The 16,494-nt window shown below is 40.0% G+C and overlaps 1 protein-coding gene across 1 annotated transcript in view; it reads right to left on the reverse strand.

The window, feature by feature from the left end:
• Positions 1-587: 587 nt before the first annotated feature.
• LOC104502681 (cyclin-dependent kinase 6) overlaps positions 588-16,494 on the reverse strand; it is a gene marked incomplete at its 3' end in the record, with an annotated part of 57,050 nt that continues 41,143 nt past the window's right edge. The window contains exon 3 of the mRNA XM_010149925.1: positions 588-755. Coding sequence (XP_010148227.1) covers positions 588-755 — 168 coding nt within the window. The remainder of the gene's footprint in view (positions 756-16,494) is intronic.

The following is a 16,494-nucleotide window of genomic DNA, read 5'->3' on the forward strand; positions in this document are numbered from 1 at the left end:
ACACTGGAGGGGCTCCTTAACAGCTGGCTTGGGAAATAGCTGTGATTTTGGCTGCCAGGTCCACTTGAGCTGCCTTCAGCACAGTCCTATTTGGAATCATTCAGTAACATATGGGGGCAGGCAGTGAACTCATATTCACAGAGATGGAAAATCAGAAGCATGACAGTGTGGCATTTTCACAAGTATCTGTGTATTTTTTCAGGCAAGAGACCTGGGGATCAGAAAAAAAATTATCTTAAAATAGGTACTGCAGAAACTTTCACCCTACCTGTCTGCCTTAATGTGCAAAAGAAGTCAGTATCACACAGAAGCTAGACTCAGTGTTTCAGAAAACTAGCACCAACTTTCCTTCAGTAACCAGTCATGTTCTAATTTAGAAGCAGTAATCAGTAATTGATTACTTGTATGAAATAACCACAACAACTGCCATCCTGGCTGGAAAGCAATTGTTTTCAGAAACACAAGTAACTTCAGTTGCAGAGATGGTTTTGGAAGCAACGTTACAATATGGGACAAAAAGCCAAGAACAGAGAGAGTAATGTACACTGCTGAATTAAAAGGAAAAATAAAAGCCTCCAGGAACTTACCACTGAGGTAAGAGCCATCTGAAAACTGTAGATTCGTGCAAGGCCAAAGTCAGCTAACTTTATCTGCCCGCTGCTGGTTACAAGGATATTTTGGGGTTTCAGGTCCCGATGCACCACACGATGTGAATGCAGAAAATCCAGTCCCCGAAACAGCTGAAGCATCATATCCTAAATATAAAGAAGAAATCAATATACGATTATCAAGACAACGTGGGAAATAAGTAAACTCCCTGTCATAATCTGCAAAACTAATTTAATAAATATGGACTTAAATATGTGCACAGGAGATAAAAACAACTGTTAATATAAAATGGACAGGATGTAGCTAGAACCAGCTGACTTGAACAGGTGTCCTTATCAAGTTAATGTATTGTTTCTAGCTGAAGTATTTGAGGTTGATTGAAAGAAGTACAAAGACTGGTCAACATACTTAAAAGAAATAGCAAAAGCTTGTCTTTAAATCCCAGGACAACTTCAAAAGAATGCTGTCTAAGTAAGAAAAATACATAGCAGCTTTTTGTTCTTAACTTTAAACCACACACAACTGTGCATCTCACAAGTTTCTGCCTTGTCCTGCCCTAGTGAAGTGAAATTTTATCATTCACTTCAACAGGCACAAGGATCTCTTTCAAACAGAAAAGTTGTTTAAATGACAGATTTGACAGGATTTAATGTTATAGAGGGAAAAAGTTTACTTGGCAAATCTTTTGTATATAATTTACTGAATAGGACCAAACCCACCTTTAGATCAAAGTTTAGCACTAAATCATTGTACTAATCATACGTAACAGTTCTCATTTTGCTTTTTGTTTTGTTACCGTGATGCAATCTTGTATGACATTTCCACAGCTGAAGAAACTATTTCATCTGTACTCATGTTTTCATATAAATCTTAGTAATGTGAAAGGAATGAACCAACAGGCTCAAAACTAAATACTAGAAATCCCCTGAATTCCAAATTAGAAGGATACTGTCAACTTGAAAATTATATTTGCAAAACAGGCAATAACAAAAAGATGCTGCAACAAGTAAAAAACAAAAGGGCTAAAGACAAAGGGTTTTTTTTCTGTATGCCCTTGAGTCCATGAAACTCTAGCTCTCTGTTTGCTGGTGACATATGCCCTTTCCATAAGCCAGGCAGCAGTGTCCACCAATCCTGTTACTAGCAACCAAAATGACCTTGGAGAGGTGGATGGCATGAAACATGAGAAAAAGGAAGAAGGATAAATTAAAGTTGGTTACTTTTGTTCTTCTTTATGGACCTGGGCATGTTTCAAGTAAATATTCAAGGCACACTTTTAAAAGGAATGATACCTGAAAATTGGTTGTAGCTCAAAACATTCAACTTGATAATATTGCTTTAGCTGGATGAATTTTTAAGATATATTTTATGGACGTTGCTATATAATTTAATACAGAATTATTATTTTCATGTAATATTCCCTGATTAACTCTACAGAAAGTATTATAAAATGTATAGCTATTAAGGCTGGAAACTCTAATCTGACTGCTGACAAAACATAGCCATTTCTGTATAAAGCCTATAACCCTGTCTGCCAAACAGTACTAACAGTGGGCTGCTCATAAAAAAATCAGTTTTCATTTGAAGACCCTGTTGATGGAGATACTACCATGGAACTATGGGTGCCGTGACACCATTTAATTACTATCACCTCTGAAGGATGGTGGTAAAATGTGAACCCCATTCCCTGCTAGTTGATGCCTTTTATTGCCTTTGCTTCTCCAGGAAAAACTTGAGATCTGAAAATTTTGATAAATAGTATAATGTTTGGCACCTTAAAAACAAATATACAAATTGTATTGTATTTACATGATTTCCCTTTGCAGTTCAGAAATATGTGGAAGAGCTAGGACTACAGCTCTGCAGACTTCAGTCTTCAGTAGAATTAAGACATATCTGCTCACTCTGTGCTATTATAACTTAAATCTAATCCGAACAGTCTTTGGATCAGTCTTGCAGATGTAAAGAACATGCCAAGAATATTTCAGTGCATGGTTATCTTAAGTATGCACTTAATGGTTTCACTGCATTTAGACCTATTTTTTAAAATTTTATTCCAGGTAGACATAATAACAGATAAAATAAGAAAATAATTTAAAGAACTTAAGGATTAGTCAGTAGACCCTGGCGAGTCCCTTTTTGGTGACATTTCTGTATCCTACTCATTTGTCAAGAATGTAAACTCATTCCTGCAGTTACCAAACATATCAAGAATATCTTTTTCCTACAATTGATGCTGGTTTTGTTTCGACTTTCTTCCTCAAGCTGAGCAAATGCAATTCTGCTCTGCCAGCTGCAAGTTGCAAGAAATGTCTTCAGTTTCTAAATTCAGAGCCTTCTTCCAGGCACAGATAAAAGAAGAAAATATTTGAAAATAGAAGCTGGTACATCTTTCACTATGCCAGCAGGACTCAAAAGATAAATACAATTTACTGAAGTTCTCTTCACATACAAAAAATGAGATGTGCTACTGAAAGGTGTACCAAGAAAGCATAAATTTAAAAGGTATTAGAAGAAGAAGGAAAACTGGGGAAAAAAGTGCTATAGTTCCTCCTCCAGGAAATTCAGAGTTAGTCCATACCAACTATACTTTAGTATTCATTTTGGACTGTTGGTTATGCTCTTTTGCTATCCCTTATTACTTACTATTACATATATGAACACATTTCAGTTCAAAATTATCTCGGAAGAACAGCCCAAATTATTTGTGTCTCCACATCACCCGTGATGTGGAAAAGGCTGACACACTCAATGACTTTTTACCTCAGTCTTCACCAGCAAGTGCTCAAGCCATGCTGCCTAAGTTGCAAAAGGCAAAGGCAGGGCCTGGGAGAATGAAGAACTGCCCACTGTAGGAGAACAGGTTCGAAATCATCTAAGGGACCTGAAAGTGTACAAGTCCATAGGACCAGACAAGATGCATCCATGGCTCTTGAGGGAACTGTCAGATGAAGCTGACAAGCCACTATCCATCATATTTGAAAAGTTGTGGCAGTTTGGTGAAGTTCCCACTGACTGAAAAAGGAGAAACATAACCCCCATTTTTAAAAAAGAAAATAAGGAGGACCTGGGGAACTACAGGTCAGTCAGTCTCACCTCTGTGCCTGGAAAGATCATGGAGCAGATCCTCCTGGAAACTATGCTAAGGCACATGGAAACTAAAGAGGTGATTAGTTGCAGCCAACATGGTGTCACTAAGAAAAAACCATGCCTGACAAATGTGGTGGCCTTCTAAGAAGGGGTTACAGTATTGGTGAATAAGGGAGGAGCAACTGATGTCATCTGTCAGGACTTGCACAAAGCACTTAAAACTGGAGGGGGACTTTTTACAAGGGCATGTAATGACAGGACATGGGTTAATGGCTTTAAACTGAAAGAGGGTAGATTTAGATTGGATATAAGGAAGAAATTCTTCCCAGTGAAGATAGTGAGGCACTGGAACAGGTTGCCCAGAGAAGCTGTGGATTCCTCATCCCTGGAAGTGTTCAAGGCCAGGCTGGATGGGGTTTTGAGCAACCTGGTCTAGTGGAAGGAGTCCCTGCCCATGGCAGGGGGGTTGGAACTAGATGGTCTTTCAGGTGCCTTCCATTCTGTTATTCTATGATTCTGTGAAAGAAAGGCACTTCAATGTAGAAATATAATTTGCTATTTGCGATTTATTATTGTCTGTTTTTAAAATTCTCAGCCAGTTAGAAAAAGAGCCGAAACGAAAATCACATGACATAGGCTTATTATTGTGCACTTTACATAGAGAATACCAAATTGTGTGGTTCAGAATTTGATATTTGTTTGCACAAATAGATCTGCAATATCAAGTCAACAAAAGAGAGAGCTTTTCAATGTCTTTTTTTATCCATAATCAATGAGTAATTTTCTGCTGTACATAAGCCTAGTCAAAAACCATTAGGACTCACATTTGGAAAATGACTTTACTCTGAATCAGCCACTCACAAGAAACATCAGACTCATCAGTCTGGACTGTGTGTTTTCTTTGATAGTGTAACTAGTATTGGAATATACTATCCTTTGCTAGCAAATTGGACAAAAGCCATAAACATGCACAAGCCAGATCACTAGCTAATTAAATCAGGATAATTCCACTCATCTGATGGAAATTTTTATTAGTGATGATTACCCACTATTATCTCAATTACCAAGTTCTAGAAATTACTGCAAGACAGTCTTCATGTGCCTCAAGGATTAGCTTGTTCTATGTGCTTTTCCCTGAGAATTTTTCTGTGGTAACTAGGCATAACATACTTTGGAATTACAGTTAAAATTTTATTTCAAAAGTTAACTGAAAATTATGAGTTCTGTTTGAGAAACAGGAAGATTCATGCCTTAGCAGATTTGAGGAACAAGCTCTCATGACCCATGATCAAACATCTAATGACGTCTATCAGATATTCTTGGATATTACATGTTTACAAACATAGACACAGAATAGTGCCTGTTCTTTCAGGTTATAGATTTCTGCCATGCTTCTAATGTCACAAAACCTACAATGGTTGTTGCCTGAGTTGAGGATATATACATTATTCCACTGTGATTACTTTCAGATAATCAAGGGTTTACAATGTTTTCCCTTTTTCAGGCTACATTTCCAACATGGTCTATGCACAAATCTAAAATATTTATCTGTAACTCAATTGAAAACGGAGCTATTTTAGGATGCAATGAACAAATACATTTTCCTTAGAGGCAAATATGTAGTTTTAATTTTGTAAAAGCCTCATAATGGAAACAGTTAGGAGCCAAATTTGTTATGGAAATGCTGCACCTTTTCTATGTTCCACCATATATGGTTCCAGTGATGGTATCGCTCAGTCTGATATTGAATTTATCAGGACTGAATGTCAGGACCAAATTATGATGAACTTTTCAAGCAATACAACATTATGTCATGAGGTACAATAATATACAGAAATGTGTCCTGCATATTCTGTCTCTGGCATCAGCGAGGATGGGCATAGACTTGGGTTAGGCTGAGCAGCTGATCTTGCTGCCTCTGCCAAAGGTGGGCTTCATGGCTCCCATTTCCTGATTCAGGGGCAGCAGGAGCAGAAAGCCTTGATTACCTACAGACTGTTGTCTCCTTGTCCTATCCCCCCTTGACTCCACACTTCACTGACCCCTCTTAGCCCTCCTCCAGCTTCTAATCCATAAATCCCTTCCAAGCCATTGGTTATGAGAACACGACTCTGACCATTTAAGAGTCACCCATATTGACTTGGCAAGTTGGCAACCACTTGACAAGGGTAACAGGTTTAAATTGAAAGACAGTAGATTTAGACTGGACATAAGGAATAAATTCTTCCCAATGAGGGTGGTGAGGCACTGGAACAGGTTGCCCAGAGAAGCTGTGAATACCCCATCCCTGGAAGTGTTCAAGGCCAGGCTGGACGAGGCTTTGCGGCACCTGGGCTAGAAAAAATTAAATTGTAAGTGGGGAGGTTTAGATTAGATATCAGGAAGAAGTTCTTCCCGGAGAGGGTGGGGAGGCACTGGGACAGGTTGCCCAGAGAAATGTGGATGCCCCATCCCTGGAAGTGTCCAAGGCCAGGCTGGATGAAGCTTGGAGCAGCCTGCTGTAGTGGAAGGTGTCCCTGCCCCTGGCAGGGGGGTTGGAACTTGATGATCTTTAAGGTGCCTTCCAACCCAAACCATTCTGTGATTCTATGACCTCCCGTTAAAATGTCTGTCAATCACCTGTTGCAACTTACTTGCTGTTTAAGACTAGCCAGATCACTGGAGTACTCTGCCTGCTTAATCCAAAAGAAGATGGCATGGCTGTCGACCAAATAATTCAAGTATCTACTCCATGAAAAAAGAAAGTATGGAGCTGTTTTGAGTGTTGGTGCCCAGGTGCTGGCAGCCAGGGCTGCAGGGGCCTGTGTCAAGGGAGACCTGGGGCTGCCCCGTGCCAGCCACAGCCGGCTCCAATGGACCCACCGCCAGGCACAGCTGGGCTCATTAGCCAAGATGGTGGTGCCTCCATAAAAACATATTCAAGAAAGGGCAGAAAAGGCTGGAGGAAAAGAAGAGGAGGGAAAAAAAAGAGTGAAGAACAGCACAGGGAACACCAAGGTGAGAGGAGGACGGGAAGGAGGAAGAGGAGAAAGAGGAGATACTCGACACTGCAGCCCGTGGAGGACCCACATTGGAGCAGGTGGATATTCCTGAGGGAACCACAGCCTGTGGAGCTTCAGCAGGCAGAAAGTGTGAGGAGGAGGGAGAGGCAGAGAGGAGGTGCTATGGACTGACCACAACCCCTCATATCCCATGCCCCTCTGCTGCTCAGGGTTAGGAGAGTCAGGGGTGATGTGGAGCCTGGAAAAGGCAGGGAAGGTGAAGGGACTAGCTGCTTACTAGGTGAAGCTCGTATTTTTTCTCCGTTGACTAGTACGTGAAGAAAGAAAAACCTTTAACCACACTGCTCTCGGTCATAGTGATGGGAGTTCCTAATACCAGAGAAAGTAAGTCTGTGGAAGCCCACAAATACACTCATTTGTATCATCAAATAAAAGCGACACAGTAGAGATCCTTGTCAACTACAACAGATCCTAAATTTCTACTTATGAATAGGCTTTTAATGGCTTTTAAATTTTTTATTTCTTGCCTATTTTCCACTTCCTGCTCAGTTTCTGTGCTAACACTTGTTAAAACACAACAATCCTTTGGAATCTCCTAACATTTCTCCTACTCCTCTGTGGAGTATCTCATGCACCTGCACATCCTGCACCCCTCACCCAGAGCTTCTGTCTATTCATACCTAATTTTTCTCTTCTTGCTGAGCAGAATGGAACGTCCCTACTTTGGATGGCAGGTGTTGGGATACTCATCCTGAAGATTTCCTGTAGGAGTGTTTACATAAGAAATGACCGCAAGTGTAAACAAAGGGGACGAGTTTTAGACAGAAATGTGTAATGAATCAGTCAAGCTGGTTTGACGAGAAGGCTCACTGACTCTCACTGAACAGCAGGACCTTCTCTGAGCAGGAGAAGCAGGATGAGGCTTCCTTCGTATCCTACAGGGTTATACAGAATGCCCAACAATCAAATTGCTTTCATTTAAAAGGGTGTTTTTTAAACACACTGCAATGAAAGTATAAAGAGTTTTCACATTCTCTGGGGCCTATTTTTGAAGCAGAATAATTACAGCACTTCTATGGTTATACTTTGTAACAAACAGTCAACATTAATTAATGACAAAAAAACAATGGCATTAACAGATACATGAATAGCAAAAGACATGATTAATGTGGTTATACTGAATCCCAAAGGCATTAGTAATAATGTAGTGACTCGCTGTTAAATGTAGTGATTTTCTTTTTAAATCTTGTCCTCACACGGGACTGGGAACCCATCACACCAGCCGATCTGGAATGCTATGACTGTGGTGGTAGGGGCAGAGAAGCAATTTGCTACACTCTCTGGAGCTGCAGGATGCTCTTTGCCATGCTGCCGGCTGGGTGTAGTGGCTGGGACACAGTGAGAGGCAGATAGATCCCTGCCCTTGTGCCCTTTTCATCCTTCTCTCAGGAGTAAGCTATTCTGACCTGTCTCCCTGCAGGGTAGTCAAAAAAGGGATGAGGCTGTGCTCTTTGCCTTCACTTAGCCACACTGTAGCCTCCCAGGAGGCATCCATGATCCAAGCCAATAAACATCCAAGATACAGAGTTCTTACTTTTCCTCATATTGGGTAACAGTTTATATCAGAGTAGTCCTATTACTTTCCATGAAAGTATTCACAGGGTAAGGGTCAACCCTCAGAAGAGAAAACTGCTGGGATATTCCTCGCAATTAACTAGAGAGTACCAAAAGAACATGAACTTCACAGCATGTGCAATTTAAATATGTTCGCTGTTTTGATAAGAGAACAATAAATCTAAATTATTTGTTCACTTAACCATATTAATCAACCTTAGCATACAAGATAAAATGTTCACTTTCTGTTCATAGAATAAAATGCTGTGCAGACAGAAAAATACAGCAAATTCACTTAGTGCATTATTAGCAGAAAGGAACTAGTATCTGTCAAGCTCATGCAAAGAATTGGCCTAATAATCATTGGTGTTTAGTATGCTGCTACCCTAAAGGTAAACAATTTGTTGAACATTAATTGTTATATTCATTTTAAAATATGAAGTAGAATATTTATGTAATTATTTTTGAATTGTAAAATTATTTTAATCATATCAAAGATATGTTAATACACTCAAAGAAGATTAATGGATATTTTAAAATACATTCTGATGAACAGCTTCTAAATCACTTTTATAATAAAGAAAGCACAGCTCAGAAAAGTGATTCTGGATTATCCAATTGTTAGGATGAAGGACCCTGCAGACATGCATACTCAAAAAAGTATTCATATAGGTATACATGTGTTTTATTTTGCATAATCCCATTGAAGGCAATGTTGTCCATACTAGTCCACTGCAAAAGTATAAACACTGAAATGAATATAGTTGGTTTGGGGTTTTTTTAATGCCCTGAAATGTTTGTGTAACAATTTAAAAAATGCAACACCGAAGGACTGGAGTCTCTAAAACACTGTTTTGAAGACTCTTTTGATTGCTATTAGAATTAGTAAGGTAACCAAGATAGAAAGTCCTAAATAAATTACTGTGGTATACAATAATGAATCAGTTAATAGTCAATCTAGTAAAACTTGCAGAGGTTGCTACTATGCATGAACCTGCCTGTATATCATGAACACTCTAGATCAGTCTCATGCAAAAGTACTGCAACTGCACACAAGATTAGGGGAAAATGTTATTTTAACTGAATTATAAAGGTTCATGGTAGTCTTTGAAAAACTTTGAGGCTTCACAACACTACTGCGTTGCCATAAGTTTATGAATGAATTCTATGTATGTATGTAATTGCTTTCAATATACAGAGGCATTATTTTCCTTTTATTGTCATGCTCCTGTTCATAGACTGAATTCAATTCATAGCCACCACAACAGGCTTAACATGCTCTAGACCCTTTGCTTAAAGTCACCAAATGACCCTTCTGAGTTAGAAGGGAACCACTGAATTTATACTGCCCCAGGAGATCCTGACCAGGCATATTCTGAAGTGTTCCAAACACCCCCCAAACACCAGGGCTCACCAGTAGCAAAGGCGACAAGACAAGATTAGGACAAATAGATGCATTCAATTGTGTTCAAGAAACTCTTCTGAGTAACCTTGTGTCTGCCCTCCCTAAAATAGAGACCTGAGTCAATATTTAAGAGGTCTTTAAAAGTTTCACTCTTAGTACATGTCTGTTTTACCAGTATCTTAATCCTGCCAGATTTTCATTCAGATCTCAGTAGTTGTGAACCAAAGCCCAAATTCAGAGTATGAAAAGTGTAGTTAATGTCAGTGGGATGCACACATACATGCGCATGTATAGGCACACATGTGGATGCCTTTCATTTTGGGCAGATCAGTATTAATTTGTCTGTAAGTCTTTCTACATCAATTTCTCTTTTTGTAGCTCAACACCTGTCAAGTCAGTTTGCAATATAGACCTTTCACGTTTTACTTTATCAGCTGCTGGTTTTCATATTTGATGAGAAGAATTTGCATGACTGAAAGGAAATATATATAATTATTGTCCTACTTACTTATTTTCAGTGTACCAAAAATTCCTATCAAAGTGGAATTACCAGACATGCAAATGAAACACAAAACATTTTCTATCTGGCTACTGGTATTATTAAGAGAAAATACATGCAAATTAAATGAGAACAGAGGGGAATTTTAACAATTTGACAGAAATTGCTAAATGTAGCACTGTTACCAAGACTTGTCCTGGCTGTGAAATTTTTACAGCAGGTAAATGTAACTTTGTTGTAAACGATATTTTTCACCACTCAAACCTTTCCACTCTTTGTACCCAGTAGAAAAAACAACAGAAGGCACAGCTCTTAACAGAATCTATAGATCTGAACCTACATAAGCAAACAAACAGATTTTTTTCCTGTATTGCTGATGATATCATCACAGTCTTGTACATCCCCAAATACTTTCTGGGAAACTTCCTTTCTTTTAAAACAAGCTTTTCATAAAACTGTACTGGGGACAGTAGTATCTCACAGGCCATACAGGTTTGGCAGTTGTTACCCAGCTCTGTTCTTTTATCCCTCATGCAATCTGAAACAGAGATGAGGACTAAAATGAACCAAGAAATCCCCCAAACTCTTTACTGGCTCACCCCGTTGGTAAGCCCCATACAAATGACTTGAAAGAGCATCTGTGATTTGTATGTGGTAGCACTGAAGACCCTTCCAGCACATGTCTGAGGACTGACACCATCAAAATTTGGTATCTAAGTACCACATCAGGTCAAGCTGGATAGCTGGGGCAGAGCTGCACTTTCAGTTATGGAGTACAATTTTAATATAATTCCAGCTTCTTTAATGGTCATGTTTCTCAGCAAGGCAAGTCATCCTTCCTTAGACTTATGCTTTGAGTCTCTTTGTTCTGGGGTAAACCCCAGACTTTCACTTGACTATATCTATTCTGGAGCATTGTGTATACTCCTCTGGAGCACTGTGTATAACCCTCTCACAGTAGATCTCAGTGTTTTCAGATTTTAAAGAAGATTTTTGATTGCTTCTAATAGTATATATTTCCTTCTCTCATCCTAGGACATCATTGCAATTTCCTCTTTACAGACTTTGCTTCTGCATTCCCAAGCTGTATTTTAGGGACATCCTATGTGTGTCATCGCTTGTTGCAAACCTTATGGAGGTTCTCCTGATGTAATCAGATAAATTAGTCCACCCAGAAAATCCACAGAGCTGGATGTACTCCTTTTAACAACTTCAGTATGCTTCTGAGAGTTCACAGAAATCACGCTCACTCCCTGCCAGAATCTACAAACTACAGTAAACTATCAACCATTGACGAGCCAATTCTCTTCCAGCGTTGCTCACACTGGTCCTTACAAGGAATGGTACCAACAAACAAATCCCCTTCCCTAGAGCAGAACTCTGCTCCATAAGCAGTACAGCTATTTACCATCACCTTCATGATGCTGTTGGTCATAACAGTTCGTTTTAATTTACTTGAACTCCATGAAGGGTTAAAAATATGGCATATGTTGACAGCCGACACTCCTCGCTAACAGGAAAGACACGTTGCTGTGGGGCCCAGATCTCAGCTTCTCCTTCCCTGCAGCTGTCTGTGGATAGCAGCTAATTGTATCCACTTGTTTAACCTTGGAGATAACGTCTGGAGGGGACCAAGTGCCACAAGTGTACTTTTTTTTTTTAACGGTCATTTCCTCTCTGGTGTAACTTGCATGACAGCATGTGACAAGCAGAAATTAATGGGGACACTGCTGTGCCAATACCTCTTGAATTGCTTTGACACTGGCTGCAGGCTGCCTGCTTGGCCACCCAGCCAAGACCTCACATGAAACGTGGCAAGGGGCCCACAGCTCTATTCACTAACAAGCCAGCTGGTCAGTGATTAGAAAGCTGAAACAATGCTGTGCACATACATCAAGAAAAATGCTTTACAAACAGCTTCGGACTTAGGAGGTAAAGTATCCTAGAAGAGTAAATCTGTAAATTTATCTTCTGGGGACTGCTAACTTAAGCTAATGTTAGAGATAGTGTGGAAGGCCCTGGAAGATGACTGCCCTACATTGCCACCTGAGCACAAGAAGGGCTAACCTCAGGACAAAGACTAACATCTTAACGTGCTCAAAATCATGTGCAAACAGCTTAGACCACATAGATTCTGGTCCAGAATAGCATCCAAATTATGTAAATACATAGAGATTTATGACAGACTACTCTTCCTAATGGTCTATCAACACCTTGGCAACATTACTGACATTTGTGCAGAAATTCGCATTGGATTTGTCTGCAGTGTGCCATCAAGAAGTCTGAGATTTGTTTATACTCTGATACATAACAACAAAGGATAAGACTTTAGTAGTATCCCAGGGGATGACCAGATCTCTTACACCCATGGCAGCTTTGAACATTTTAGCCAAGACTTTTTTGAAAACTGTCAAATCCTTGGCTAGACACAAAAGGCTGAAGAAGGCTGTTCCTTTAATTTCTCTCTCAACTGTTTTTTTTTTTAAACAGTATCCACCAAAAATGCATGGGTTCTTTATGAAACATCTGCAAGGCAACAAGAAAATAAGCTATGCTTTTTTAAAACTGAAGAAAAAAGCAGTCAATCGGATCCTACAGATTAAAACCCAAACATCATTTAAAATCAACAGAACTTGAGCACCTAATTTCCATGCCTCCTTTAAAGTTATAAATGCAGTCCAGCAATTTTTGTTTAACAGAAAACTCGTTGTAACACAGGTCTGTTAATTTCCTGATATATAAGGGAATATATTTTGTGACATATACAGATACATAAGAGCTCAAGGCACTGTAAAAGAGGCTGGCAGGATAGCAGAGTCACTTTTGAGAATTAGAAATTGGGGTTAGTGTAGAGTTTGGACTTTGGGACTAACTAATTTTGATTGCTTCCATCATAAAATTGTCTAGCAATTCAGCGTAGTCATGAACAGCACTTGCACGCTGAGAAAGAAGATGGCCTTGTATTAGGCACGGGCAAAGCCCAGTGAAGTCACTGGGGCTCGATCCATCAATTTTCAAAGACCTGGTCCCACTGCTTTTTAATATTTCCATCTTCCTCCCACACTCATTGGAACCAGCAGGACCTTCAGAGAGACGTAGCCAACCTTCACTGAGACAAAAGCATCAGCATGACACCAGACATCAAAATACAGCTGTTTTCTGGAGTTAGATAGTTTTTATTAAAGATGTGGGCACAGAGAAAAGTAAAAAGGCAATCCTTTCCTAACCTCTCCAGGGAATACATAATAAATAAAGCTCAGCTGTGCACTTTTTAAAAGCCGCTTTTCAATAACATTTTTTTTTCTTGTTGTGTACTTGCACGGCAGAAGTGCCATGATGCTCATCAGTGCTGTACAATGGCTCAAGACTGGGGTCAGTTACTACCAGAGCTCTAGTCACAGGAGTTCATTTAATGCTGCTGCTACTCTTGCACCATATTATAAGTTCAGGGATAATGGTTAACTACTTCATGAGTCTTGCACAGATTAACTGGTTAATGTTTGTCAAGTACTCCAAAGATCTTGAATTTGCTTTGAGTTATAAAGGCATAACAACCTTCAAGAAAACCAAGGATATACACAAGAGTAAAGACTTCTTGGTTGTAAGTTATGGGTAGAAATGGCCTTCAAGGAATCGCTGAGCAGTAACAGTGGCCTACTGGAACCAGCTTGGTCAGAAGCCCCAGTCCAGTAACTGCACATCTAGCTTTGCCATGCTGTTATAGCATTGCATGAACTGTCAAAATAGTCCTCAGGATAAGAATCTTCCTGATGGCTTAGTACACCTAAATCAAAAGTAGGGAAAAAGAGAATTTTTTCTTGGGAGCACTCAGTTTTCCATATTAACAGTAGCAATTAATTTGTAATTATATTACAATGAATTAAAAAAAAATCAATAGCTCTTGAACCAACAGCTCTAGAAGGTGAACAGGCAAGCACTTTACCCTACAGACAAGGCATAGAGAAGAGTTTTTGTATGAGGAGTCAGGCAAGTGCAGAAAGTCTTTTGGTTTCACTGAAAGCTCAAGTAGTTTGCTGATAGCACCAGATTAGGGGACAGGCTGTCAACTCCAGAGGAGGCCATGAAGATGCTCAGAGGGCTGGAGCTCCTCTGCTATGGGGACAGGCTGAGAGAGTTGGGCTTGTTCAGCCTGGAGAAGAGAAGGCTCCGGGGAGACCTTATTGCAGCCTTCCAGTACCTGAAGGGGCTACAAGAAAGCTGGAGGAGGACTTTTTACAAGGGCTTGTAGTGACAGGACAAGGGGTAAAGGGTAAAAATTGAAAGCAGGGAGGTTTAGATTAGATATCAGGAAGAAATTCTTCACAGGAAGGGTGGTGAGGCACTGGAACAGGTTGCCAGAGAAGCTGTGGATGCCTCATCCCTGGAAGTGTTCAAGGCCAGGCTGGACGAGGCTTTGAGCAACCTGGCCTAGTGCAAGGTGTCCCTGCCCATGGCAGGGGGGTTAGAACAAGATGGTCTTTAAGGTGCCTTCCAACCCAAACCATTCTGCGATTCTGTGATTCTATGAATTCCCTTCCCCTTACATGGTCTATCACATTGTCCTTCAATTTCTGATTTCCTATCTTTCCCTTTTCTTCTTTCTTTCCTCCCTTCATGTGCCCTGTTGCGCTTTCCTGCTCCATCCTCAGTTCTGACCCTTCTCTTCATGCCTTCACTGCACCCCATCTCACTCACCCATTTCCTCTCCCACCACATTCACTCTCAGCCTTGTGGTCCCACACCACCTCTTTAAGTTGTTGCTTCCCACAGGACAGGTGATTACCAAGCAAGGTATATCGGTAGAAGATGCCACCTATTAGCATGCCTCAGCAGCTCCTCTATGGATTTCAGATATAACAAACAGTAACAGGTAGCAATGTGCCTGAGTGTGCTGTGGCTGCAATGGTGGGATATGATCCCACACATCTGTTGAGTCTCTCCAAAGTGCCGTGGGCCACAGCCCCTCTAGTTCTGAGCAAAATGACACTGATTTACATTAGCGTAAATCAGTGTAAACCTCGCCTTGTTTTCTTTTGAACACTTGACTGGTCCCTAAAAAAGGAGGCAGCTTCAACTCACAGTGGCACAATGAGCGATGAGCCTACTTATTTCTTAATGTTAGCACAATAGACAAGAATAAGCTCTGCTTTGGGGTGAGGGTGAAGCTTGGGGATGGGGGTAAAGGTGCAACATGAGAGTCAACAGTCTTCTTGGAAGGGTAGAAGATTGCCTCCCATGTTTTACAGCCATGATATTCTCTCCCTTCCCCCACCTCTCCAAATGTTAAACAAGACAAACTCTGAGAGATTTTTAATAAAAAAACAAAGGTATGTTAGAAGTTAACTTGTAAAAAGAGCCAATCAGTGGAACAAAGTGCTTCCATGAAGTACCTTTTGAAAGGAAAGTAAGTGTCACAAATGATGCACGTGACAAATGTAGTTTGTGGCAAATGCATCATTGCTTCTCAAAAGGGTAACTTGTGACAAGCAAAAAAGTATGCTATTGATTAGCTAAGACGATTTGGAAGAGAAAACTACATGTATTTTTGTGTATCTTCACTGTAACCATTCATGGGAAACCTATGAGAATAAAAGTAGCTACTACCCAGGCAACCTGGAGCACATATGTCTGTGCTTTGCTGAATCAGGCCCTAGAAAAATATATTTTGTTCTCCCTATCAAAAACAAAACAAAAAAAATTACAGATCATACAATACAATATCAAACTCTATGTTATTCCAAAATGACAGTCAATTAAGTAGAAACAAACTGGATCTTCAGAAGGGCAAATGAGAGAGGCTAGGGATCACTATCAAAGGACTTCTGTGTTCTTTTGTTTATTAAATAGCAACTGTATTATTTACTGCAGCTTTGCAAGCTAGTGAGCAGCTGGGTGTAACACATTTCCATGCTGTGTAACCTCTCCTTATGCTTCGTTAGATTCCTTATCAGAACCAGAAGAAAAGAAATCTCTCTGTTATGCTTTTCCTGTGGCAAAGGAAAAGACAAGATGATGACTTTCCAGCTCATTTCACTTGTACAACGTTCTCATCAATCACCATGGGGTAGGTCTTTGTTATTTTCACTGAAGGACTGTTCTTAGTTTTCTGTCACAATAAAGCGTGACTCCACTAACTAGCAAATCAAGGTTACCTCCACCACATTTGCAAAAGAACAAAACGAAAACATAAGGCTAAAGCTACTTCTGAAATATTTTCCGAGGCCCTGGGTTCACAGACATAAACCTAGGTCTAAATTCTTTTCATTGAAGTGAAG

This window comes from Eurypyga helias, unplaced genomic scaffold (genome assembly GCF_000690775.1).
Source record: "Eurypyga helias isolate BGI_N326 unplaced genomic scaffold, ASM69077v1 scaffold30654, whole genome shotgun sequence".
Classification (NCBI taxonomy): domain Eukaryota; kingdom Metazoa; phylum Chordata; class Aves; order Eurypygiformes; family Eurypygidae; genus Eurypyga; species Eurypyga helias.